Source organism: Loxodonta africana, chromosome 4 (assembly GCF_030014295.1).
Source record: "Loxodonta africana isolate mLoxAfr1 chromosome 4, mLoxAfr1.hap2, whole genome shotgun sequence".
Taxonomy (NCBI): Eukaryota; Metazoa; Chordata; class Mammalia; order Proboscidea; family Elephantidae; genus Loxodonta; species Loxodonta africana.
The window spans coordinates 172,233,174-172,260,552 of record NC_087345.1 but is presented as its reverse complement, the minus strand read 5'-3'; the positions used below and the strand labels follow the sequence as shown (position 1 = coordinate 172,260,552).

Sequence of the window (27,379 nt, the reverse complement as noted above, 5' to 3'; positions counted from 1 at the left end):
CAGTAATACATGTTCTGAAGAACTAGGCTTTGTTTTGGGTCATCAGAATCCCTCTATAGCCTGCTCCAGATGTACCAGCGTGGGTGTGATGGGGTCACTGAGGGAGTTCCCAGACAGCAGGAGCCACAGGACATCTTACCTGCACTGCTTCAAGTTTCCTTCAGCACCTGGGGGGCATCCCAAAAGCCTCTGATCCCAATGGCTGATGACGAGTGTTGCCATTTGGTTGGATTTTCCACTTAGATTGCATTTGGGTGGTGAGCAGAACTGGAGGGTGTGTGTGGGTGAGCAGGCTTGGAGGACATGTGGGGGTGAGAGGCCTGGAGGGCATGTGGGGCGGGTGGTGAGCAGCTTTGGAGGGCCTTGGGGGTGAGAGGCCTGGAGGGCCTGTGGGGGAGCGGGCAGTGAGCCTGGAGGTCCCGTGGGGAGTGAGCAGGCCTGGAGGGCCTGTGGGGGTGAAAAGCCTGGAGGATGTGTGGGGGGAGCAGGCCTGGAGGGCATGTGGGGGTGAGAGGCCTGGAGGGCGTGTGGGGGGTGAACAGGCCTTTGGGTGGTAAGCAGGCCTGGAGGCCCTGTGGGGGTGAGAGGCCTGGAGGGCCTGTAGGGGTGAGAGGCCTAGAGGATGTGGGGGTGGGGGGTGAGCAGGCCTGGAGGGCATGTGGGGGTGAGAGGCCTGTAGGGTGCGTAGGGGGTGAGAGGCCTGGGAGGCATGGGGGGATGAGCTGTTGACTCTCACATCTATTCAGGCACTGCTGCTCTGCCCTGAGCAGGATCCATACCTGAGGGCTTTTTCTATGCAACGAGGGTGGCCAAGCTCAAGACAGCCTGGGGGCTGTTCCTACACTGTGTCCTCCTGGGGTTATGCTCATCATGGGCCCCTTTTCCAGCCCACCAATATAGTGGCTTATTAGCTTTGATTGAACACTTACCACACGCCAGGCCTATGCTAAGACTTCTTCACGTGCTCTGTCTTATTGAATTCTGAATCCTCACAACAACCCTCTTTATGGGTGACACGCCCAAGTCACACAGTAAGTGACAGAGCTCCCACTCATCCTGTATATATATATATATATTTTTTTATGCATTCAGCAAAGACATGAGTTACCTACACATGTCCACAAATAAAATAGGGGTCCAGGAGCAGAACCCCTTAAAAACCTTTCTCCCCCAGCACATTGCAGCAAAGTACCTCAGCCTAGACCTACAGGTAACCAAGTCTGTGGCCTCTGTTTGCAAGAAAAACTGCAAGCGATTGCCATAACCTGCCCAGAATGTGGAGTGCTCAAAACCAGCTCTTTTCTTGGCATGGACACATGCTGCCCTCTAGTGTTTAAACATCGACAGGCTGCCGGCTCTGCTCAGGATGCACAAGGTGGCCCCCCAGTCTCTGTCCTGGGAAAGTGGCAGAACAGAGCTCAGTGTTTTCTCTGCTCTTAAAAAAAAAAAAGAAATCTTGAGAATGGGTTATTTGACACAACTGGAAGAATGGAATCAATGTCACTGAATTGTACATGTAGATACTGTTGAATTGGTGTATGTTTTGCTGTGTGGATTCCCAACAACAAAATAAACAAAATAAAATAATAAAAAAAAAGCATGGTTTACCTCAGAGGACTGTTTCACCCAAACAGCAAGGTCCCTGCATGAAAACATTCCCATGAGTCAGTGAGCTGTGTGGGCCACTGTTCACCTTCAGAAAGCTCTGCCCTGTGATGAAGGATGTTTTCCCTGATGCTGGCTTTTGTACACCGTTTGCTAGACAGTCATCCCTAAAGCCTTTGATCCCAATGGCTAATGACACATGTTGACATTGGTTTGGATTTTCCACTTGGATTCCACAAATCCCAAATATACTTCCTATTCTCTCTCATGTCAACTTCCCTTTGGAAATGGAGTGTATTTCAGGAGAAATCAGTGCACACTAAGGAACAAAGCAGCCCCTCGCGTTAGGATTTTAGAGAATGTCTGCATTTACAAAATGCAGAGGAAGGCTCTAATGATTTTTGACCTTTGAAACATAGGAGGAAAGTCTGAGTTCAGTTTGACCCTCAGGTATAAGCTGGGGGTGGGGATGGTAAGACTTGCCAAGAATGGGTCCGGATGGAGCTGGCGCTAAGCCTTCAGCGTAGGCACAGGGTGGGAGCGGGGGAGCGGCACAACCCTTGAGCACATGCCCTCTCCAGGAGATTCTAGCTATTCCTAAAGGCCCTGACATGAGGCATTTGCAAATCATAAAATTCATGGCTATTACGTTGTTGTTAGCTGCCGTACAGTTGACCTCATACACAACAGAACCAAACACTGTCTAGTACTGTGCCCTCCTCACAATCAGTTGCAAGTCCATCCATTGTGATCCATAGGGTTTTAACTGGCTGATTTTTGGAAGTAGATCTCCAAGCGTTTCTTCCTAGTGTGTCTTAGTGTGGAATCTCCACTGAAACCTGTTCAGCATCATAGCATCGTGCAAGCCTCTACCGATAGATGTGTGGTGTCTGTGTGAGAGGTGCATTGGCCGGGAATCAAACCCATGTGTCTTGCATGGAAGGTGAGAGTTTAATAAGAGCATACAATTTTCCCCATGAACTCATGTCTCAGTCGGCAGCTATTGCACTGTAATGCTGTATAACAAACAGCATAAGCACTTTGAGGACAGGCCACAGTAAGTGCTTGTTTCTCACTCATACCCTGTGGTTCAGTGTGGCAACCCTACTTCAAGCCATGCGTCTTTAGGCTGGCTGGAGTGACTGTCTTGTGTGTGTCACTCCTTCTGAAATGAGAAGTTGCCTAGGGCATGTTCTTCTCGTGGCAATGGGAGAAGCACAAGAGAACAAAGCCAACCACATGAGCACATTTCAAGTCTTTGCTAACATACCATTGTCCAAAGCAAGCCACACGGTCAAAGCCAAAATCAATGGGCAAGGTTGTCTATTCTACCTTCAGTACGTGTGTTGCGGGGACTTGGGGGGTAGAGAATAAAAACTTGTTCAACAGTCATCCGAACAATCACCCCTCTTCAGACTCTAATGTACATTTGAACAAAGTAATGGGTAGCTACAAAAGAGCTATATGGAGACAGAGATGCCAGGTGGTCGGCTGGGCTAACCCCCCGTTGAGTGACTTATTGCTATGCAGCACCTTCAAACTGAAGGCTTTGCATGTATGCTTCAGAAAAACGATCAATTATGACTTTTCATAAAAATCACTCAAAAATGAACAAAATAATGTAGGCGAATTTGGTAAAGGCTCAAGGGATGATATAATTTCCTAGGGCTGAGTTTTCTCCACCTTGGCAGGAAATCAAAGTTCTTGTAAGGTAGCTAGTAGAGATGGCTACTCTGTCTGTGGGACCTCGATTCTGATCCCAGTGCCCAGTTCTAGAAGCTGGTGGCCCAGCAGAGACTCTTAGATATTCATGACCAAGGCACATTTAAGAAACCTGCCCTGGGCAACCACATTTTATTTCACCAATGTGTTCTCTTTCCATAGTATGGAGATGCGAGGATTAATGCAGTGGTTCTATGGTTTTAAAATTCTCCGGATCAAGAGAACATGAAACTCTTCGTCAGTGCCATCCATTGGAGGCCCCCAAAATTAGTACTCGTGGTTCAGTAGTAGGATTTTCACCTTTTGTGCCGGAGACCCAGGTTAGATTCTCATGAACCTCACGCGCAACCACCACCCGTCTGTTGGTGGAGGTTTGTGTGTTGCTATGATGCTTGTCATGGATTGAATTATGTCCCCCAAAAATATTTGTATCAATTTGGCTGGGCTTTCAGTCCCAGTATTGCGTGATTGTCCACCATTTTGTCATCTGATGTGATTTTCCTATGTGTTGTAAGTCCTATCACTATGATGTTAATGAGAGGGATTAGCAGCAGTTATATTGATGAGATATGATAGATAATGTCTTAAGCCAATCTCTTTTGAGATATAAAAGAGAGAAGTGAGCAGAGAGACAGGGGGAACTTATACCACCAAGAAAGAAACACCAGGAGCAGAGCGCATCCTTTGGACTAGAGGTTCCTGCCTTGAGAATCTCCCAGACCAAGGGAAGAATGATGACAAGGACCTTCCTCCAGAGCCAACAGAGATAGACACTTCCCCTGGAGTTGATGCCCTAAATTTGGACTTGTAGCCTGCTAGACTGTGAGAAAATTAATTTCTCTTTGTTAAAGCCATCCACTTGTAGTATTTCTGTTACAGCAGCCCTGGATAACCAAGAAAATGCTGGACAGGTTTCAGCAGAACTTCCAGACTAAGACATACCAGGAAGAAAGGCCTGGCGACCTAATTTTGAAATTCGGCCAACGAAAACCCTATGGATCACAAGGGTCCCAACTGTAACCGATTATGAGGATAGCAGGTTCAGGTAGGGTTTTGTTCCATTGTACATGTGGTCACCATGAGTTTGGGCCTACTTGATGTAGCTAACAAACCACAACAACAACACTGTAATTAAAAAAAAAATTCTGCAAAGTTTAGCTTATTTTTTTTTCATGGTGCAACCTTATATATGTGGGATGGATCTGAATAGTTACAGCTCTGATGGGGAATCTCCTGAGAGTAAAAACCTTTGTAATAAGGAGTGATTTTTAAATATTGGTATAAACTGTGTGCCACAATATTGGCATGACTCAAACACAGCACTCTGTCTAAGCTTAGGCACATAGAGCTTCCCAAGGCAGAAATAACTCTCCTTATAACTTCCAAAGTTGAAGGCAAAAAGAGCAGATCCTATGGCAAAATTATGAAGCTATCAAAATGAATCCTTCCCTTCGTTCCCAGTCTTGTATTTTTTCCTTTCCTCCCCCCCAAAAAACAAAAAAAACCTCACGTTTCCTTTCGCTTTCTAACTTCCTGTCTTAGGATAGAGGTCAAACCTTCTGATTAAGTTTTCTACTTGTGCATAACAAATTGCCCCCCCAACTTAGTGGTTTTAAAAAATAAACATTTATCTTTTCACACAGTTTCTTTGGGTTGGAAGTTTGTAAGTAGCTTAGCTTGACGGTTGTGAGATCTCCTGTGAGGTTGCATTCCAGATGTCAGCTGAAGTCACTTGAAGGCTCAGCTGAGACTGGAGGATCCACTTCCAAGATGGTTCACTCACACAGCTGTCAAGTTGGTGCCGGCTGTTGGCAGGGGGCCTTGGTTCCTCAACACGTAGACCTCGCCAGTGGACTGTGTGAGGCAACTGGTCTCCCTCAAAGGGAACAAGGTAGAAGCTATGATGTCTTTTATGGTCTAGCCTCAGCATTCCCACACCATTATTTTGCAATATTCTAGTGGTTACAATGGGAGCTCTGGTGGCGCAGCTGTTAAGAGCTTGCCTGCTCCCCAAAAGGTCAGCAGTTTGAATCCACCAGCTTTTCCTTGGAAACCCTATGGGGCAGTTCTACTCTGTCATATAGGGTTGCGATGAGTCAGAACTGACTCAATGGCACCTAACAACAACAGCGGCTACAAAGTTCAGCCTTATTTAATGCGGAGGGAGACTACACAAGGGTTTGAATATCTGGAAGTGAGGCTCATTGGGGCCATTTTGGAGGCTGGCTACTGAACCTTTAGGTCACTTTCAGGGGCCTTTAAAAAAAAGACTCCTCTCTTCTGCTAAAACTGAAAATCATCTTATAGTAATGATTTACACAGGTTCATTGGGTGGTTAGATTTCAGCGTGAGTTTCAGTCAAGAGTTACTTCAACCAGCATTGAATTTTAATCTCTAATTGTAATAAAGGCATTGCCCCATATGAAAAGAATTGCGGGATTAGCAAATAGGAATAGGGACCCCTGAAGTCACCTTCTGCTGACCTTATATATAAGGTCAGAATTGAGGGTAAACCTTCACTGGACCTTTTGAGAGTGAGTGGGTTGGAAGAGGCTCCTTGAGCTGTCCTGGCTTTCTCCAGCAATGGGATCTTCCCTTTGGCAAATCCCCACAGGTCCCATCTGTCAAGGTAATGTGGGCCCAGCCCAGACTGTGTTTGGGGGAAGAGCAGCCACAGTGGGCAGGTAAGGCTAGGCGGGCAGCCCTCCTCACCTCCAGCTGGCAGCTGCTTCTCTGCTCACCTTCCTGAACACCTGGTCCTAGACCCTCTCTGTTTTGCTAAGGCAGCCCTGAGTCTCCCCCTGCTCCCCAACCTTCCCCTGTTTGGAATTCCAATGTCCCCACCTCAATCCATGCAACTGCTCTCCATGGGCTTCAGGATCTGGTTCAATTTTTTCCTTTTTTTTTTTTTTTTACATGCAATAGTTGTTTCTTACAGAAAATATGGATAAAACAAACAAATGCCCATAATTCCAATTCCAGAGATAATCATTGCTAAAATGCGGATGGAAAAAACTTATAGATTTGCCCTAAATGTGTTGCTGTTGTACTAGTGTTAACTTCTTGCCCAACCAAAATGAAATAAAGTATCTAGTATACTCTGCTTTCCTTTTCTAACACCTGAGCATTTGTGTTCTTGCTTCAAAACAAACATTTATTGATAGCCTGCTATGTGTCAGAACCTGGGTTAGGCCCTGTGGTTCAAGAGGCAGACACAATCCAAGCCCTCGTGAAGCTCGCCTTTGGAAGGAAGAGACAGCAACATCCAGCACTTAATGACACTTAATTACTGTTGTTACTGGAGTCCCTAGGTGGTGCAAATGGTTAACATGGTCAGCTGCTTACTGAAAGGTTGGAGGTTCAAGTCCACCCAGATGCACCTCGGAAGGAAGCCCTGAAGATCTACTTCTGAAAACCCAGCCATTGAAAACTCTGTGAAGCATGGTTCTACTCTGACACACATGGAGTTACCATGAGTCAGGGTTGGCTCGATGGCAACTGGTTTTATAGTTGTCATAGTGCCAGGAAGGAGAAGCAGAAAGTGCTCCGAGAGCATGCCACAGAGACATGAGCCTACGTGGTCAGGGCAGGCTGCTGCAGGACCCAGAGGCTTCAGGTGAGGCCTGCCAGGTGAGGAGGAGGGAAAGGCCGGTCCGGCAGGAGGGCCCACATGTGCAGGCACTGGCAGGGATGAAGGGCTGAGAGAAGAGCTGGTGTCCATTGAAACACTGTGGCTGAGCACTACAGGTGTGTTCCCTGGAGTGCTCTATGCGGACTGCTTGTATTAAAAGCATGTGATGTACTAGTTAAAACCAAGGTTTCTGCAGACCCACTAAATCATTTTCTCTTTTAACAAGTTTCAGCGTTGGGGTGCACCTCCAGGTTTGACAGCCACAGCCCTGGCATCCCTGCTACTTGGGCCCCTGGAGGACGGTCCTAAGGCTCTTCACGCCCTCGTTCCAGAACCAGCAGAGCGGGCACCTCACAGGCGGAGGGGAGTACGCGGACCCCGTGCATACTTGAGTGAAGGAACGTGAGTTGTCAAATTTCACCAACCATATGGCACATTTCTTTTTCACATTTTTAATCTCTCTGGAATTGGAGTGCTCCTTATAACTGAAGTCAAGTCATAATTCAATCAACAGCATTTTCTATCTTTTTAAGAATGGAACAAATAATGGCACATCTCCTGTTGTTGTGTGCTGTCAAGTCTATTGTGACTCATCGCCACCCTATATGACAGAGTAGAACTGCCCCACAGGGTTTTCTAGGCTGTCACCTTTACAGGAGCAGATCGCCAGGCCTTTTCTCCCATAGAGCTGGGAGCTGGTATGTTCGAACCGCCGACCTTTTGGTTAGCAGCCAAGCACATAACCATTGCTCCACCAGGGCTCCTTGCGTGTTTTCTAGATTTGTTGAAGTCAGGTCGTTCTCACCCCCTCCCAGCCTGTCCTTTTGTGCTCAGCAAACGTTTCATCTCAGCAGCCACTCCCCACTTTAACCCGACTCTTCTCCTTCACACAGAGGGCCCACCTGAGAGGCAGAGTGTGCGTCCTCCAGAATATTAACATAACCTAAATTTGTGTTGTGTGAACTTTGCCCACCACAATTCTACCCAACCCCTGCCCCCTCCCCCACATCTTTAAATGCTTCCTTGTAGCTCCTTTAGTCATGAAGTTTCTGCCAAAAAAAGAGTGTTTCTGGATGTATTTTCTTCATTAATAGAGAAATCCCCATAAACAAAAATCCCATTAACCAGGAAAGAGGGTTCATAACCCTTCCCTGTAACTGAAATTGGCTAAAATGGCTACCTAGAAAGGCGGGATATTCAGCAGTACAGCCTGATACCCAGAGCCCTCCAGCATTCGGTTCTGGTTCATTTGTGGTCAAGGGGAAGATTTTCAGGGCTGGAGAGTTCATCTCAGGCCAGAAGGCACCGACATAAACCCTTCCTGGGGTCTGACTCTATCCCATTTCCATGGCCCACCGGCACAGCCCTCCCTCCACCCCAGTCGTATCCAGCGGGAGGTTGTCCCCTGAAGGCAGCTGGGGACACATGACGGCGACAGCCCTTGCTGGAAGATGTGGTGAGATCTTTACAGAGGACCTCGCCACGAGGCCTGTTGTGTCCAGAACCTAGAAACTTGGCCTCCAGACCCCTTTGTCTGCCATTCAATGCTCTCCTCACACTTCCTTGTGACTACTAAGGGCCACCAAAGTGGCAAAGTCATTTCTGTCACTTGAAGGTGCATCTCCCACGAAAGCTAGAGTGTCCATTTGACAGACCATAAGATCAGACTGGAAAGGCAGTTGCTTAAAGCTGGCTCTTTTGTTCTTGTGGTTGCTCCCTAGTTGGATTGAAGCTGCTATTAAAACTCCACTTCCTTTTTGGCAGCCTGTTTTGTCTTTTGTGAGACAAAATCCTCAGCGCTGCCTCTGAGTTCCCGTCGCACAACCTTTCCACAGAGGCACAGAGAGAGAGGCCCACAAGCTGCACTGTGTCGCTGCTCTGTGAACACCCATCAGCCCTGGGGCTAATGCTTGTGGCCAGTTTAATGTGGCAGACACACTAGCTGCCAGTCAATATCTGTCACTCTCCTTATTAGTAACAGAACTTTGGTTTTATTCAGAATCACAATGGTGCCCAGTTAAAAGACTGTCTTTCCCAACCTTTCTTATGGTGAGTTTGTCCGTGTCACTAACTTGTAGTCAATGGAATCTAAGCAGAAGAGTGTAGAACTTCCTGGAAGCTTCTATAAAGGAACCTGACTTGTCTGGGAAGAGAACCTTCCTCCTATCAGCTACCAGGAAACTGTCCAAGATAGCTGGCACTCCAGCAGCCATTTTGGAACATGAGGTCACCTTGAGGATGGAAGCTATGATGCAAGGATGCTCGAACAGAAAGATACAGGAGTCCACAACTGCCATGGAGCTACCATCCTAGCCCCTGTTCGATTGCCTGCCTCGACTCCTTTTAAGTGAGGGGTAAATAAGCTTCCATCCTGCTTAAGCCACAGGTGTTTCCAATTTTCTTACCATATATGCAGGTGAACCCAATCCTAACAAATATATTTAGTATTAACTGGAGGCTCATTCTCTCATCCTCCTGGGATGCTACAAGCCAAGATGGGCAGCATGGGCTTTGGAGTTGATAGAAATAGGCTGGAATCCCTGCTGTGCTGCTAGCTGTGTGCCTCGAACAACCGTTTAGCCTCTCTGTGCCTCAGTTTCATCTTCTGTAAAATGGCATGCATTAAATTAATTAAGGCACATACCATACCTGGCACACAGTAGGGACTCTACATTAGTTTCCTTGTCTTCCCCTTGTTAAACATTTTAAGTACTGAGAAAAAATTCTAGGTAAATGCACTTTTGGGCTTGTTTCCACACAAGCCAACCCTGCTATCATACCCTTAGGAATACCCTGGTGGCTAGGTAAAAACAGCCACACTTGGGGCAGAAGGAAGCACAGGGCAGAGAGGGTTAGCCAAGGGAAGAAACAGCAACTGAAGTCTGCATGATCCGGAACAAACTTCCTTTAACTGAAAGAAGACCTGGGCTCACCGGCTGAAATGAGGCGAGCGGCCCACTGGGCCTGTGAGCGCTGGTGTTACGGTTTTCTGTGCAGTTGTCTTCAAAATGCTGTGCAATGGAGTGACTGAGAGCTTTTGCAGCCGGCGAAATGTGAGCTGGCCACCCGAGGAAAGATCCATGTGTGGGGTGCGAGCAGAAGGGCTGACTTAGCTGGTGGAACGCAAATGTCTCTGAACTTAAGTGCCTTTAAAAGGAACCCAAGTAGCCAAACCGTGAGAAAAGTGGTCTATGTAGGCCACTGTAGATTAATGCTCAGGCTGACCGCCAGGCCATAGACACCCAAGTGCCCTACCCTAATGGACGAAAATATCCAGGGAGAAGTCAATATTGTCAGTCTCCGGGCTGGTCCATAGACATGAGGAGGGGGAAAAGAACCATGATTGGTTATTGGAATGGGGGGGGGGGTGGTGGACCACCCTGGTGAAAGAGGCAGGGCTCCCTACCCCAGGAATGACTTGGTCCTCAGTCTCAGGCACAGCCATCTGTGGTTTTCAAGTTATTTCTCTCTCTTGGATTCCCCTGGCAGGGCCAAAGACCCTATGGAATTGCACTTTTGCCAAAAAAATGGTCATATAATCTCAGAGTTGGAAGAAACCAGCTAATTTCGTTCCTTCCCCCTTGTCTGCTGTACAGAGGGAAGTGTTCCAGGGAGGGTCGGGGATGTGGCCAAGGTCACAGCTAGTTAATGGCAGAGCCAGGCCCAGTGAATTGGGTCAGAATTGGGTCTCCCGATTCCCAGGCTGGTGTATTTAGTCTTACAGCATCAATTTGGTCTCGTAAGCTCTTTTGGAGTTATATTTTAAATGTGGATTCAATCATCAAGCAACTGGGAAGAGTCCTTACTTTAAAACCCACCTCTTAATGTGATCTGAAATTTCAGCCTTCCAAGAAAGCCACACACGCAGAGATGAGTACAAAACAAGGAAAACAGCTCGCAAAAGCTAGTGAGAGAAAGAAGCCTAGCTTACAAAGAAGGGCTAAGTTTTTCATAACCCAGAAGCAACAACCCGTAAGTTTATTGGTCTATTTGTTGTTGTTAGCTGCCCTCGAGTCAGCCCCAACTCACAGCAACCTCACGTACAATGGAGCGTAACACTGCCTGGTCCTGTGTCACCCTCGTGATCTGTTTCAAATTGGGCAATGTTCCCTTGTGATCTATATGGTTTACATTGGCTGTTTGAAAGTAGATGGCCAGGCCTTTCTTCCTAGTCCGTCTTAGCCCGGAAGCTCCGCTGAAACCTGTTCGGCATCCTAGCAACACAAGCCTCCACTGCCAGGGGAGTGATGGCTGCACGTGAGGTGCATTGTCTGGGACTCGAACCTGGGCCTCCTGCACGGAAGGCAAGGATTCTACCACTGAACCACCACCACCCTTGTGGTATGACTAGAAAAATAACAAGTTTGAAAGCATGACGGGTGCAGAGCCTCTGCACCAGCTTCCAGCACTGCAATCCCGGAAACGTGGTAATAAACCTCTGAAGGAAGACCAATGACCTACAAGCTGCCACAAGTGTTTCCTCCTCCTGTACAGGTGTGGATTCATTTCACATGTGCTGAACACTCACCAGGTGCCAGAGGCTTTCAGATATGCTTCATTCTTTTTTCAAACCATAAGAAAGAAAATAAAAGCCATGTACAAGGCCATGTGGTTAGTGCCGGTCTCCAAAATGACTCTGGTCCTCTTTCGGCCATGTCAGCCAGGCTTTCAGGGAATCACACACAGGCGTGTTAACTCTCGGAAGTACCCGGTGGAGACTCAAGGTGCATGAACCCCCTCCCAGCACCTCTCCCATCAGAGCTGCTCTCCTCAGAGCCTGGGGGTGTGGCTTTCCTGGGACCAGCCTTTAAAATTAACAGAGCAGCTCTTGCTTCCGCAGCTAAAGACAACGGACGTAGGAACTTTCATGCAAAATCTTTATTTGGAACATGTGTGTTACTGAGCAGGCTGGCCACCCTGAAATAGCAACCAAGTATTTACATTGTGCAGAGAATACAGAGTGCCTTGAAGACATTCATCTTTGCTTGGCTGTTGTTTTATCCACTGCTTCCCTCTGCTTCCACTTCCCAGTGGTCATTATTCGTCACCCACCCTCACCTCTCATCACCAGGTGGCCTGTGCTGCATGCCTGGCGACCGGCCATTCGTTGCCACTTGTGTCTTTCCTGGTTCCCTCTGCACCCACCTTATGTATGAATGGCACCCAGGGAAATGAGCTGATACAGTTTCTGTGGGGTTACAAGGCCTTATTTTTATTTTTTTGAGATGCCGTTTTTTTCTTACCGGAATGTGATGGCTAGAATTTCAGCTGACCCAGGTGGAGAGTACTTCATTGATTTTTATGATCTGTAGGTTACTGCTTTTCTCCCTGGGACATATGGTTTTCATTTCTAATTTCTGCCATATGCTTTTCAGCTTGAACTTGCTTTTGTCTCCTCCTCGCTCCAGAACAGTGAACGTTACACATCTTGGCTCTGGCTGTGGGGTAGGGGTGAAGGGAGGCAGGAGAGAGAAGTGCTGCTGATTTGGCTTGACTGCAAGGCCCAGTGGAGCCTGGCTTCCCTGTGGGGATGGGAGTTATGTTAGGGTGAGCGTGTCCTCCTCACTCCCAGTCAAGGCATTGGGACTCTAGGCTCGAAAAGCTGGACTTGCCTTCAGGTTCATGTCTCAATCACTTAGCTGAGGCCACAGAACGAGGACCACCCTGTCCTCTGCTGTATCAGTACACACAACTGTGCCAGGGGCTCCTAAGTCAAACCAGGAATCTGCAGGCACTCTGCCTGCTAGCCCCACACTGTTGAGGAGCCACCCAAGGACAGCTTCCAGGGACAGGTGGGTAGACCACAATCAACTTTTTCAAATAACCTCGATCTGAATTACAGTCTTAACTAACCCCTCCTTTTCTTAAAATATACAGGCTGAGACCATTCTTCCTTTAACACTATTTTATCATCTCCCCCTGAGCTTGGTGGGTCCCACAGTGGACCATCCCACACTGCTGTTGAAGGACCTCCCACCATGCAAACTGTCAAAGGTCATTTGGAATGTGTCTCTTAAATCCTGTCCTGAGTAGCAACACTCCTCCCGCAGACGGATGTACAGACTCTACAGTTAAAAACAAAACAGAAATGCCAAAATTGCCCAGGCCTGCCATGGGCTCAGCCTAAGAAACACATTCTCTCCCCCACCGTCTCCCTGGCAGAATAATGGTCCCAAACACTAAAGCAATTGCTTACAAAAAGACCTTAGAAAATCAGGAGTGTTTCTCTAACCTCAAATATTTATAGAGAGAATTCTGCTGCGCTGGCTCCTTTCCAAGAGATGCTAACCTGACACTTAATTGTAGATTATTTAATCATTTTAAACAAACAAACAAAAAAAAATAGCCAAAACACACAGACATAATCCCTGGGGGTCACAGGAGCAAACGGTGGGTTAATGTTATCTTCCATCAGTCCCGGCTGCCGAGAGCTGGGAAGCAGCAGTTTCAACGGTGATCTGCTTCACCATTTTCCTGCAGAAGCCCCAAACCAGGCTGTTGCCAGAATAAATCACTTTGTTGCTGCAGAAAGTGGTTAGAGCCCTCGTTTCAGAATCATTTGAGTTTAAAACACTTGACCTACGCGTGGCGGCCCTTCACCAACAGTACAATGGAACAAAACAAGTTCCACTTAGAATTTCCATGGGCACCAAAACCTCAACCTGTCATTCTAGTCAGGAAACCAGAATCTCAGAGAGTAGATACAACTTTTATGGCTTTTAAAAAAGAAATCCAAATAGTCATGAACAACATGGACAAGAATCCTGAAGAGCCAATCAGCGGCTGGTTGCCTCTTTGGGGAGGAGTTTTCTGTGCTTTGGAGAAACATAAGACTGAGGATGATAATGCTCATATTTGGTGTTCGGTCATTCAGAGTTTTTCTTCAGAGAGGCAATTAGCCACATTACCATCATTTGTTTCTTCTTTTGTACATCAAGAGATACATATTGATTTCATATGCAATTTCTCATGTCAGCTTTGGAACAAGTGGTCCAAATCCGAAATTTGAATTGTGTAAATCCCAAACTATAAACACCAAGTGTTACTCATAGGAGGGAAAAATGACAAACAGAAAATATGAGAACTTTTTTTCCAGCCACAAATAATAACAAAGAGTTGTGTATGTATGGTAAACAGATGCAATTAAAACAATAATTAGCATGGAATTCAAAACCTCTGGAAAAGGTATTTCTGATTAAAGGCTGTCTTCTTTATCTCAGAATACACAAATGTAAAAATCAAATTTTTAAAGTGGCTTAAATTTTTAAAGCTACTTTTCTCTTTAACCCCAGAAGCTAGATACACAGGTTGGAATCTAGAAATTAAGCTTAGAAGCATAAATAGTGATAACTTCAAATAAATTCAGGATGGCTTCAGCAAGATATGACAATTTAGAGTAAAACAAAGCAGCAGAGTATCATATTTTGGTTTGCTTGACATATACATGTGGTTGTTGTCTTGTGTCTTCAAGCTGATCCCAACTCATGGCGACTCCACATGAGACAGAATGGAACTGCTCCAGAGTAAGGGACTAGTGGGTTTGAACCACCAACCTTCTGGTTGCCAGCTGAGTGCAATAAGGTGCAATAATTTTTTCCCCTGAGGAATAAGATTAAAATTTTATTCTTTTGAATAAAAGAAGTCTTTAGATGGTGTCAACAAAATTGAGGAGGAAGTCAAAACAGTTTATATATATATATGAACAATACAGTAAAATCTGTGAGAGCTAGAACTTAATGGGACGGCCTTGTTTTTCTGGGTCTCGCAGGTTTTCTGCCTTTGACAGGGTGCAGTCTTACCATTTTCCTATTGCTCATAATAGTGGAAAATATTTTAGTTTTCCATCTCTGACAGGTTTCTGCCTTACACAGGTTCCGGCTTTCACAGGTTTTACTGTATAAGTATAGTTATGTATGTGTGATCCACATGTGTATCTATGTGTGTATATATATACTATATGTAAGAAGGTATATATCATATATATATATACACACACACACATATACCTACTTTTATTTGCATTAAAAGAGGGAAGGACGACCTCACAGAGACCTCCAGACTGCTCAGCCCTCATTTAGTTCTACCAGATGACTCCAATGATTAGCCAACTATAGCAGCGTCACTGACCTCTTCCCCACTCAGTCTTTCCTGAGAAAAGACCACTGCAGCCATTCCTAGCAGAGACTTGGAGCAGATTATTGCCGTTGTGAAAACTACAGCCTGCTAGTACTTTTCAGAAGAGCCCAGATCTGGGAAGGGGCGACTGTGAGTAACAGGTAAGAACCAAGACTGCATGCAGATAAGTGTATTTGAAAAGATTTTTCAGGATTACTTAGGTAGAGTCTGTTTTGTTTATTACAGTCCAAATACATGACGTTCTTGTGAAATAAAATCATACGGTACAGATAAAAACAGGCCATGACAACCCAGGAAAAGTTGTTTTAGGGCCAAATTACAGACCACCCAACAGTTCACATTTTAGGAATTTGAGAAGTCTAAAAATAGATAAGGTGGTTTCACAAAAAAAAAAAAAAAAGGAAGAGAGGGAGAAAGAAAGGGAGGGAGGGAAGAAGGAAGGAAGGAAGGGCATTACTGAAACTTTATGAAATGTTAGCTAAGAGGAATACCTTACCGCGAAAGCGGGGATAAACGCATAAAAAATGCATAAACTTTGTGCAGGTAAATGCAATATTAAACACAGCAGACTACATAGGCCTCAGGATACTTCTGTAAAGGCATATATATATATATAATGTCTCCAAGCACTTTGTAAAAATATGGAAAGACTAACTCAGGAGCATTCTAGATAAAAAATACATATTTCTTTAAAGGGGTAGGGCAGGGGGCAGGAAAGCATAGTCTCAGGGTAGACCCCCACAGACGTACAAGGGTAAAACAACATTTTGGTAATTATAGTTCATATGACAGCAAAAACGGTTGTAAGGATGTTGGCTGGTTTTGGGAGGGTTATTTTCAAATATAACCTTACAGCTACGTTTGTAAAACATTCTTGTGAGAATCTGTTTCATTAACCCTGTAATGTATGTACTGACATCTCTGTTCTACAATAAAAGTAGCGGTGTTGTCAGCGGGTAAGGGACAGAGTATATGCTTTAAAGCAAGTGTGAACCCCTTGTGGGTTCCTTTCACACCAAGGGATACCAACTCTTTTAAATAAAATAATACTTCCTTAAAAATCTGCCACCTGACAATTGTTTACATCATAGAAAAATAGCATTATTGTAAAAAGAAATAGTTACTTTGTTAAAATGGTCTATTTTAAACCAGCAATTATTTTTCATATAAAGAATTTCTAAACATCCATACAGAAAATAAAAATAGATAATACTGAGTGCAAAGCAGACAATGGCATGTTTGCAAATGATCTCAAAGTATTTCATTGCCAGATAAATAATACTCTTAGTACACTATATAGCACAGCTTTCAATCCTTCTGGAACTTAAAGGATACTGCTTTGACTCTCTGATGGAAAGTCACTCCTAAGTAAAGTTACTTCCAGCAGCAGCAGACCAAACTGATGAGAAGTGGGTTGTATGTATCCATCCCACGCCCCCATACAGAGTGCGGAACGCTAGGCCAAGGCCTGTGCCCCCAACTCCTGAACGTGACGGCAGGGCACACGCTGTGGTGATGAGGAAGGGGAATTTATAACGTTCACCATCCTTTCAACACCACTCACTAGATCTCCCATGTTTACACGTTCACACAGAGCCAGATTAACACCAAACTATATACCAACCTGGCCAAATCTATCATTAAGGAGAGTTTATCTGAAAACTCTTTTCTAAATATAGAGATTACATCTTCATGCTGTAAAAACAGATGGTTTCAATGGACTAGAGCTTTATCTGCACAAAGCAACACTGAATGAATGGCTGGTTTCCTAGTGGCGGTGGTAATGGACACATCAACACTAAAACCCTGCTGTTCCCAGCTTGTACGTGGGCCAGTTGGGCTGATGGACTCAAGTCAAGTCAGAGAATACTCAGCACACCAAAGTGGTCCCAAACCTCACTAGTATCTCATCACACCCTTTCCACTCTGCTGGGATCATATGAATCTGTAAAAAGAAAAAAAAAAAAGAGAGAGAGAGAGAATTAGTGGTATATTCCACTGGTCCATTCTGTGTTTAATCCTGACTGTAAATAAAAATGTTCGGGCAGCAAAATCCACAAGGGTATTAACTTTTATAAGTTAATCTTCAGATATGTCAACAATCTCATTTTTACTAAGAAGTGAAAAACAATCTCGTTTTTCCTAAGAAGTTAAAGGCTGTTTGCAGCTCTGGGTGGTGCAAACAGTTAACGGGCTCGGCTGCTTACTAAAAGGTTGGAGGTTCGAGTCCACCCAGAGGCGCCTCAGAAAGACCTAGTGATTTACTTCTGAAAAACCAGCCATCGAAGACCCTATGAAGCACAGTTCTACTATGACACCCACAGGGTCGCTGCCACAAGTCAGATTCAAGTCCACGGCAACCGGTCTGGTTCTTTTGGTAGGACTGATACCCAAACACAGACAGGAAAATGTGAGTTGCTTGATATTTTGATGATCTTTTCCTGTTGCTTATAATGGAATATAATTCATTTTAATGCAATGCCTGTTAAACTGGCAACGCTGTGCTTGGCTGATGCTAAAGAGGATTTTTTTTTTTTACTTTTATTTTTTGGTAAATTACAATTCTAGTTGATAGAAAGCTTGCATTAGAATGTCCACCTTTGTGATCCAATGCTGTTCTCTGGGAGGCAGGGACCCTGAAATTCTGACTGTTTGGCAGGCAACGAGAGGCCTCCTGTCCCCGACTGCCACCAGCCAGGCCAGAGGGCTGGCAGTACGCCTGCAAGTACCGTCTTCTAAGGCCTTCATACACACACACACACACACACACACACACACACATACATGTGGGCTGACACACTGATCCATTCTCCAGCCCATCCTGGAAAATCCCACACTGTGCCCAGATGGCCTGATTTCCCAAATGGGATACCACACAAAAAGAATCCTAAATGGCCATTCATGCTGCAGCTGGGTGTCACAGAGCATGACAAAGTCTGGGTCCACAGGTCTCCGGACTACAGGGAAACTGAGCTTTACCCATGTTACTTTTACAGTCAGAATGTCTGCGACAGCAGCAGAAAGGTTCTCTAATTTTTGAAGAGATGTTTAAGAAATCTGGAAGGATGGTACAATTTGAGAGTTAGAAAACAATTACCAAGCAATCTCTTCCCAAATCCATCGGTACAGCCATGCACTATGAAGACCACATAAAGTCCAATCTCTCTAGCAGCAAATGGGTTTTACCATGCCCTCCTCACACCTTCTCAACTGATCTACAATATATTTCTGCAACGACTAAAACCATGTGTACAGCACTCTGAGTCAGGCATTATAAACCAGATTGGAAAGGCAGCCTGCTGCCCCTCCAACACGACTCACGGCATCGAGTGCCTGTCTGTGCTCAGAGAATGCAGAACTGCAGGAGCTGACCCTCTCCTGACATCTGACACTTAACAACACTCCATGTGATGACAGGAGAGTGACCACTGAGCAGTGCATTTCCGTGCTAACTCAGCCTCATGTGTGCTGGTTCTGAGAGGGCCCTCCTGTGAGTAAAGGTGTTTTCCTCTTCACTGAGAATGGGGCAGGCCAGTCACTAATGGGTAGGTATGTGAGAAGGTCAAACTTTCAGCTGGCTGGAGGCCTGGATAAAGCTGGGCATCTGCTGAGCCCCGATTTACAAAGACACACGGCACTGAACAGCTCACCTCAGTGCTAAGGACACTGGAGACAACGCCACAGAACGTACCCAGGCCCCAGAGACCCACGGTGGAAGCTAAGGGAAGCCATGGTAAGAATTCTGTAGGACAATGGGCTCCTTTTCACAGCAGGGAGGGCTAGGCGCAATAAAATAATGTAAACACATATATTACTTAAATTTTTCTAGTAGCCACATTAAAACAAAGAGGTGAAATTAATTTTAGCAATATATTTTATTTCACCAAATATATCCAAATATTCTCATTTCAACATGTACTCAATATAAAAATTAAGATAGTTTAGATTCTTTTTTTTTATTGGGGGGGAGTACTATGTCTTTGAAATCTGGTATTTTACACTTACATTGTTATTGTCGTTAGGTGCCATTGAGTTGATTATGACTCATAGCGACCTCATGTGACACAGGAGAACCGTCCCATAAGGTTTTCTAGGCTGTAGTCTTTACAGGAGTAGTTCGCCAAGTCTTTTGTCCCTCGGAGTGGCTAGGTGGGTTCCAACCACTGACATTTTAGTTAGCAGCCAAGTGCTTAACCGCTGCGCCACAGGGCTCACTTATGGCACATCTCAGTTTGGACTACCACGTTTCAAATGCGCAGCAGCCGCCACATGTGACTAGGGACTACTAGGTGGGACAGCACAGGCCCAGAGATGGAGTGGTCGGTCACCTTGAATATTTAGAATCCTGGTTCCTGTGGGCTCTATTTCAGCTGATGACATCTCATAAGGTCAGCCCTGCTGGGTACTAACACCCTGGACAGCTATTGCCCTTGAAGATGGGCAAATGCCTAGCCTCCAAATGGCAGTATTTGGCATTATTTGGCCTGCCCAGATTTCCCCCACTTGGAGCCTGGAACAGACAGCCTCTGCATTTGCCTCCAGTCGTCATACTAAGAGGGTATGCAACCGAGGCTGATGGAACTAGCAGGTTCTGGGCAGTCACTGCCTGTCAGAACACTTCGGAACTGGAATGTAATCCATCCAGCTGAGACGGGATCCTGTGACCTGAATTAGTTTTGAGCTGGTGATTTCTTAGGCCGAGCCAAAAAATACCACTAAAATGATGTTAGCTGAAATGACCATCTTTCATCTGAAATGGAGATACTTTCATATGATATATACAACACAAATAATAAAGTTGTGGCAGTGTGCGTATATGCCTGTAGGGGGAATACAGATACACAGAGTAAAGTCTTATTTCACAGTCCCAGAAGAAAATCTGAAGTGGACTCTAAAGTCAGGAGCAATGAGGTGGTCCCAGCACACTGGGTGATGGGGGACGGGGGAGAGGTGGAGATGGAGAGGAGGACTCTTGTGTTGAAAATTATAAAGTGATCAAAAAGGGAAAGAAAAAAATCCAAAAGTTCATCAACAGCATAGCAAAAACGCTCCCTGCTAATCTGTGAGTGGAAAAGCATCACTGGCTCAGTTATATGACCCATATTCCTCTCAGAGTGATCAGTTTTGAATGTGGAGGCCTAGTGACCATCACAGAAAAGGTCCACGGACGTCCAGCTGAGCAACAGAGTATGCGAGAACTCGCCGCTAAGTGGTACCCTGCTATCCAATGATTCAGGAATGTCAGAGACATCTGGTACTACAGTCAACTGTCAAGAGGGGTAGCCCTCTGCCCTCAGGGTTTTGGTCATTTTGTTTATTAACAAATGCATCAGACAGTGAGGCGAAAAAGAATAATTACAATTGCTACTTGTTAGCAACTATGGTTAAAATCATAATTTTAACTTTTTTTTAATTAATTTTTAAAATAATTGTAAGCTTTTAATGGCTGGCTAAAATCAAATTTGTATTACCTGGATGTTTCTGAATAGCTGCCCAACCCCCTTCACATGCCAAGTGGTCAAGCTAATAATTGAGGGACCGTTTTATTGAACTAGAAATTTTACGCTATGAAATACTTCCTGAGATACGTGGCCGTGGACTAAGACATGGAAATATTTACAAACTGGTGTTAAATTACAGCCAGATTTTGTTCTATTTTAAAATCCTTATAATTCTGAGGAAGACGTAGCACTGAGAGAACTATCTCAATCTTATGGATGAGCATCTACCGAGCCCCAAGTTACAAAGACATGGGACACTGAACAGCTCGCCTCCGCGCTAGGGAGACGAAAGCTCACTCGAGGAGCCTACCAAGCTTAAACCAGCACTTAAAAGCAAGTGGGCATATACTGGGGGTGGGGATGGGGGGCAGGGAGATAGACCGTGCTTAAACCTGCAATAAATCCCATCCATGTAAAACTTTTTCCACCATAATGGCAAAGCCTTCATACTCTCAGTGAATGTGCCATACATAACAAGAAAAGCCGAGAGGACCCTGACAAATACATTCTTTCAGTAATGCATGAGAAACAGAACAACACTGGCTAACACCCCTGAGAATCATACTGTATTTGGGAGAAAGTATAAAAAGTACCCAAGTAGATTTTTTGTTTAACAACAAATTTCTGGATTCTTCCAGGTCTAACAACAACTGCTCTTTTACATCGACTTTTGAATCCTTGGATTTCAAAACAGAAAAGGGAAAAGTTGGGGGTGGGGTGGGGGGGAGGTGGAAGCAGCCAGTTGGGGGCAGCACAGTAAAAAGGAAGGGAGGTAGGCTCAGGAGGCAGGCGGGGGTTCTGGCAGCAGCTAGGTAAAGCACAACTCCTGGGGCTATAGTCTTTCCTTGCTTTTTGAAAAAACAAACCAAACAACAGTTGTCCTTGAGTTGATTCTGACTCATGGCAACCCCATGTGTGTCAGACTAAACTGTGCTCCATAGCATTTCAGTGGCTCATGTTTCTGGAAGTAGATAACCAGGGCTTTTCTCTGACGTGCCTCTGGGTGGACTTGAACTTCCAATCTTAAGGTTAGCAGCCAAAGGTGTTATAAAAATAAAGGCTTGGACTAAATGATTTAAGGTACACATGGTTTATGACGTGGACCTTCTGACATCTATGTCAGCTCTGCTTCTAATCACTCCTAGGATGAATCATTAATGCTCATGATGAATGTCCAGCCCCTGAAGCAAATGCCTGGTACCTGCAACAGATGCGGGGAGGTCCCACTCTCCTGACCTGTTTGTGTCAGAGCTCAGATAGTGAAACTGTGCTTGTGGAAAATCACTTTTACTGCCATCTGGGAAACTTCCTTGTGGTTTTATGAAGCAGAGAAGGCTCTGGGAATACATTAAGAGGATGGAGAAGCTGACGGGCCTGCAGGATGCTGTTGCCAAAGTATCTCACCTGAGCGTTAGCGATCAAAACCCAGGGGACTTTAAGAAGCATGGCTGGGGAGACAATGACCTGGGGCAGAGTGTCGAGAGAGTGCAAAATGTCAATCTTGTCTACTAAATCTTTTAAAATTTCATCAGTGGAGTGGTAGGGAAAACAGGTGAAAAAAAGATTCTGGAAGGTGTGAATGGAAGTCACAGCGTAACAGGATAGTTAATTTAAGGGTCTGGTGTGTGTCTTTTTATCTGGTTAATAAAGAGCAATGAGGGAGACTGGGGTGAATGCCTATTATTTCAGGGGGATATTATAGAGTACGAATGCTGTGGTTTCCAAAAGGGTTTATCAAGGCGTCGGCACCAATGTTGGAATGCTTAAATGATTTACTTCTCTATACAGGCTTGAAAAGTAGCCTACATAATTTCTGTAATTATATAATCATTTTATCTAAATTTTAAAAGGCAGCTTCTGGATAATTCTTTGTAAAATGAGAAGTATTTTGGTAAAATAATTCAACTTTATCTTTACTGTATAGACAACTTTTCCTTATCTAGCAGCCTCATGTTTTTACGGCCTACTGGTTGCTGTTAGTCGACTCTGACTCATGGCGACCCCACGCGTGTCAGAGTGTGACTGTGCTCCATAGGGGTTTCAATGTCTGATTTTTTGGCAGCAGATCACCAGCCTTTCTTCTGATGCACCTATGGGTAGACTCGAATCTCCAACCTTTCAGGTAGCAGCTGAGTTACTGTCTGCACCACCCAGGGACTTTGAGGATTCTAAATTAATACTGCAAAGTCTGCATTCTTGCTCGACACCTCACCTGGGCACCAGAAGTCTTGATCACCTTTCTTCCTTGTGCTCTGTGCTGCCAGATGCCCGTTGTCCTCCAGCAAGATGATGCCCTTGGGGATGGGGGCCGCTCTCCTCGGCAGGTCCCCGCCGTTGAGGGACGCAAACCCTCTTGGCTGCTCCCCCTGGCCTCCTTCTGCCTTCAGTTCCTCAGCCTCCTCTGTGGAATCGGTGCTCCTGGAGCTCAGGAGCCTCATCCTGGACACAGAATTCACCTCTCTCATTCTCATCAAGCGGTCAGGGTCTGCTCTCCTTGGAGGGGAGGCTAGTTTCTCTTGCAAACTTTCAATCACTTTGGAAGTGTTTCTGCACCTCTTTTCTGAGCCTGCCACGCTTGGGCTCCTCTCGATGAAATGGAACAAAGTGGACCTGAAGGGTGGTTTTGTCTCCGAGTCCTTCTGACCCAAGGACTCGGGGTCCAGGGGGCTGGGCTGGGGCTCAGGGCTGAGGGCATCACAGGTGATGGCCCCCTCCAGACCTGAGTGGGCATACGCATGGGGAGTCTGTCTAGTCACGTCTCTCTCCCCTACAAAGAGAGGACTTTTGGTCCAGCCACATTTTCTCCGGCCATAAAAGGCGTCTTTGGATGCTGCGGGGCCATCTGGCTGGGCTGAGCTGGTCAGCAGCTCTTCCCTGGGTGAATCTGGCCTGAAGGCACTATCGTCAGACACAGGGCACCGGTTGTGTCCACCTCTCCCGCTGGCCCGCAGGAGGGAGTCCACGGCAACCTCGATGCCCAGGATCCGCTCAGCCCTTTCTTGAAGGGACTCATTTGGGGGGATTTCTATTGCACTTGCTTTTTCGAAAGAGCCATCTGACTTGTTGGCACTCTGCTCTTGGCCTGTATGAAGCCCCATGGACCGCAAGTCTGGTGCTGAGAGTCCTCGGTTTTTGTTCACAAGAGACAGTGGAAACACTGTCTCCCTCTCGTCCCCGCTCTCTGCCTCTGGAGTGACCACTGTGCTCAGTTTCACAAAACTCGTATCACTGGTAACTTTCTGGCTTTCCAGTGGCTTCCTCAATTCAGCTGGGTAGAGTAGGGGGGCTGGTTTTGTGTCGTTTAATCTAAATGCCATCATTCTTTTCACCGGACCTGGGCTGACTGCTAGCTGGCTTTTTCTAGTTCCAACCTCCTGGTTTCTCTTCCCTGTGATCCAGTTTCCATCTGCCGACCTGAACAATTCCCCTCTGCTATCCTCTGCCTGCAAAACACCCTGGGATGGAGGGGCAGCCTTCTGCTCCTCACTACAGCTCTTGGACCTACTTTTCACTCTTCCCGACCTCAGCACAGGCTCCTCTGGCAGCAGCATCCTTGGCCACTGCTCCCCCCTCACTGCCTGGCTGTATCCAGCGAACGCGGAATTCTCCCGTCTGGAGTCGGTACAGTCATCCTGCTGGCCCTCTGCCTCACTCTCTTCACTGCTACCTTCACTGCTACTGTGACTGCTCTCTTTCTGCTCTTGAAGCTCCTTGTTAAAATTTTCTAGTTGACTTATTAAATCCCAGGGACGACGGCTCACGGGTTTCAAAAGAAACTGACCAAATAGCTGCTGACTGTTGCATGGACTAGTCGGTTCGCCCTTCACCACCTTGTCCTTGGGCACAGGGCTGGCTCTGCGTCCATGGACGTCCACGTGGGGCTGACTATGGCATGCTTTGGGTGCAGGGGCCTGATTCACGGCAGAGGACATCCTGGAGAAAGCACTGTTGGTCGATGGGCTGAGGCATGTTTGACCTTTTAAGTAATGAACACTTGACTTCTGCTTTTGGTCACTGGGAGCTAATGCTGTCTGCGTCGGGGCACCGGCGGCAGTGGGGTCTAAACAATGGGGAGTCAGCGCCGCTTCAGTCGAACCTCCCGGTTTCGCACTGGGCAGGAGATGGGAGTTTTTGGATTCTTCAGTGAAACTGGTTTGCGTTTGCTGGTCTCTGAACTGGTGTCCTGGCCAGGAGCCAGCATACTTGAGCGCTCTGTGTCCTGTAGGGTGAACGAATCTGAGGTCATTTGTTTGTTTGTCTTCTTCTGCTTCCCCCAGACCTTGTTTTTCTAGGTCTGTTCTGCTGGCCATGCTTCCTGTCAGGGCCTGCAGCTCCAGGTCGGTGGAAGACATGCTCAGGAGACTTTGTTCTTGCAACGCTGGGCTCTTATCAAGCCCATTCTTTTTATCGGCGCTCTGCTTTAAGTCATTGTTGTTCGTATCTATCTCTGGCAGATGTGATTCGGATTTAACTGGGATGGAAACCAAGCAAAATACGGTCTCGTTCTTTTTTTTCTTTGAACTTTTCTTGGTCTGGAGCCCAGTTTCAAACTTTTTGAGCTTGGTTATGGTTTCGCAGGTACTCTCGCCCTGTGGGTTTGGGGAGGATGCATGGCCTTCTGAGTGTCCGTGCTGGGTGCCTTTCATGTCAGGCTGCTCTCCTCTCACAGCACAGTTGTCTCTTTGGTCAGCAATGTCACTGGGTTCTCCACCCCTGGGGAGCCGGCCCAGGAGCCACTGGGGGCCAGGATCAGAAATGGAAGGAGCCCACTCCTTCCCGGCTACGGGTGTCATGCTTTGCACGTTCAAAAAGGCACCGCGAGGTTGTATTTTCCCATGAGCTGGCTCCTGGGGAGCAGTGGGCCCAGTGCTATACAACTTCTCATAAAGATTGGTTTCTTCACAGAGGCCTTGGGGGTGAGTTAGTTTAATATGTCGTATGCGTGGGTCGTCAAAGGGAATGTACTGAACAAAGCTGTCATGAGCAGTGGTGGGACAGGGGTGTTGGGGAAGCCCGTGAGGAGAGCGTGGGTTTGCACCGTACTCGTTCCCAGCTCCCAGGGAGCCAGCAGAACGCTGGCAACTGGCACTGGTCTTCTCGGTCGGGGGGTACTGCTGACTGCGACCCCCACACACAAGTCTGGGCGCTGCATCTTCCAGGTATGGGTTTGTGATGTGTGGGGAGGGTGAATGGTATGATGGAGGAGGCACATAGACTGGAGGCTCCAAACTGGAGTCCAACCCACAGTGTTCCTGCCTGGGAACATACAGGTCGTCTATCGGCTGGCCATCCTGGTATTCACTGTTTTCCACTCCCCCCCTGGATTGCTGGTGTAGCTCATAAGATGGAGGCTTGAGGGGTCTCCCAAACTTAGGTTGTGGTAAAGGAACAATGAAGACACCCTTCTCGGTGTTCCTTGTGGTTTCCAAATTTGGTGCACAGTTTGGAGGATACAGTGGCATCTTAGGGATACTGGGTAAATGTCTATCATTTAGCGAGATCGGCATTTCCACACAACTCAGGCTCTCAGGGGAAAGAACTCTAGGCAACAACTGGGATTTCCCTTTGTTTTGAGGATTCAGTGCGTGTTCCCCTGGAATGAGTGGATACAGATCTTGAAACAACTTCTCCCCACCACCATCAGACATCTGCCTCCCCAACTTCCGTGGCTGGTTCCAGCTTTCCAGGCTTACATTCTGCCACTTGGCAGCACCCGACATTCTCAGCTCTTCTTCCAAAACTGCCTTCTTTGTCACATTCTCTGTCCTTGCTCCGACATCCCATGGGCTCTCCCTCAAGTGGCCAGGCTGGCTGTGGGCTTGGGCCAATCCTCTGACCTCCAGGTCCTCTCGGTCGCTCGGACCTGGCAAGCCACTGTACTCCTGTCCCCTTCTTCTCCAACCAGCTTGGCTGTTCCCAGTCTGCAGCTGAGAGGACCGCGCTAATGGTGGTTGATTATAGAACCTGCAAAACAAAAAGGCACAGAGGTTACATGAAGAGAAGAAGCACATGGAAAAAAAACACGTACTTCTCTGCTTCTGTGAGCAGCATTCAAGTCAAAATCAGGGCAGTGGCTTTTAAAAAAGTTATCCCAACCATGGTGCTTGTCACCTTTAAGGACAACGTGTCCCAATAATTATGGTTGGAAGAAGGCCATGTGTTTTGCCATCAATGGCCTAGGCGTGGCAGCAGCAGGCTGACCACAAGAACACCAGGGATGTCGGCTGGACTTGAGATATGCCAGGGCCCTGAGAACTTTAACATGCCCAAGGGAACAAAAGGAAGCCTACAGCAGGGTTTCTCAAGGTGTGGTCTTTGGCTGCTTGGAGGTCCAATTAAAGGTGTAAATTCCTGGTTCAGCCCAGACCTACTGCACAATCTCTGGAAAAGAGGTCTGGGAGACTCCTCTAACAACACTGCTGTACAGCAGTGGCCCTTAAATTGAGCGTGCATCGGAATCACTGAGAGCATTGCTAAAACAGGTTCCTGGGTCCCATGCCCAGTTTCTGATTCAGTAGGTCTGGATAGAGAGTCCCTGGGTGGTGCAAACGGTTAACGTGTTCGGCTACTAACCAAAAGGCTGGAAGTTCTAGTCCACCCAGAGGTGCCACAGAAGAAAGGCTTGGTGATCTACAGGCAGTCCTTGGGTTACGAACGCGATCCGTTCCTAGGAATGTCTTTAAGAATTTGTAGGTAAGTCAGAACAGGTGCATATGGTTCTTATTTAGCCCTACTTTGGTGCAAGAAAAGGCTCGAAGCCTTTTCAATGACTTAAAAGGTGGGT

At 46.5% G+C, this 27,379-nt stretch overlaps 1 protein-coding gene across 1 annotated transcript in view; it reads right to left on the bottom strand.

The window, feature by feature from the left end:
* Nucleotides 1–15,295: 15,295 nt before the first annotated feature.
* JCAD (junctional cadherin 5 associated) overlaps nucleotides 15,296–27,379 on the bottom strand; it is a 71,555-nt gene continuing 59,471 nt past the window's right edge. The window contains exons 4-5 of the mRNA XM_023548811.2: nucleotides 22,808–26,559; nucleotides 15,296–17,039 (exon numbers count right to left, since the gene is read on the bottom strand). Of these exons, the coding sequence (XP_023404579.2) occupies nucleotides 17,005–17,039; nucleotides 22,808–26,559 (3,787 nt within the window). The 3' untranslated portion in view covers nucleotides 15,296–17,004. The remainder of the gene's footprint in view (nucleotides 17,040–22,807; nucleotides 26,560–27,379) is intronic.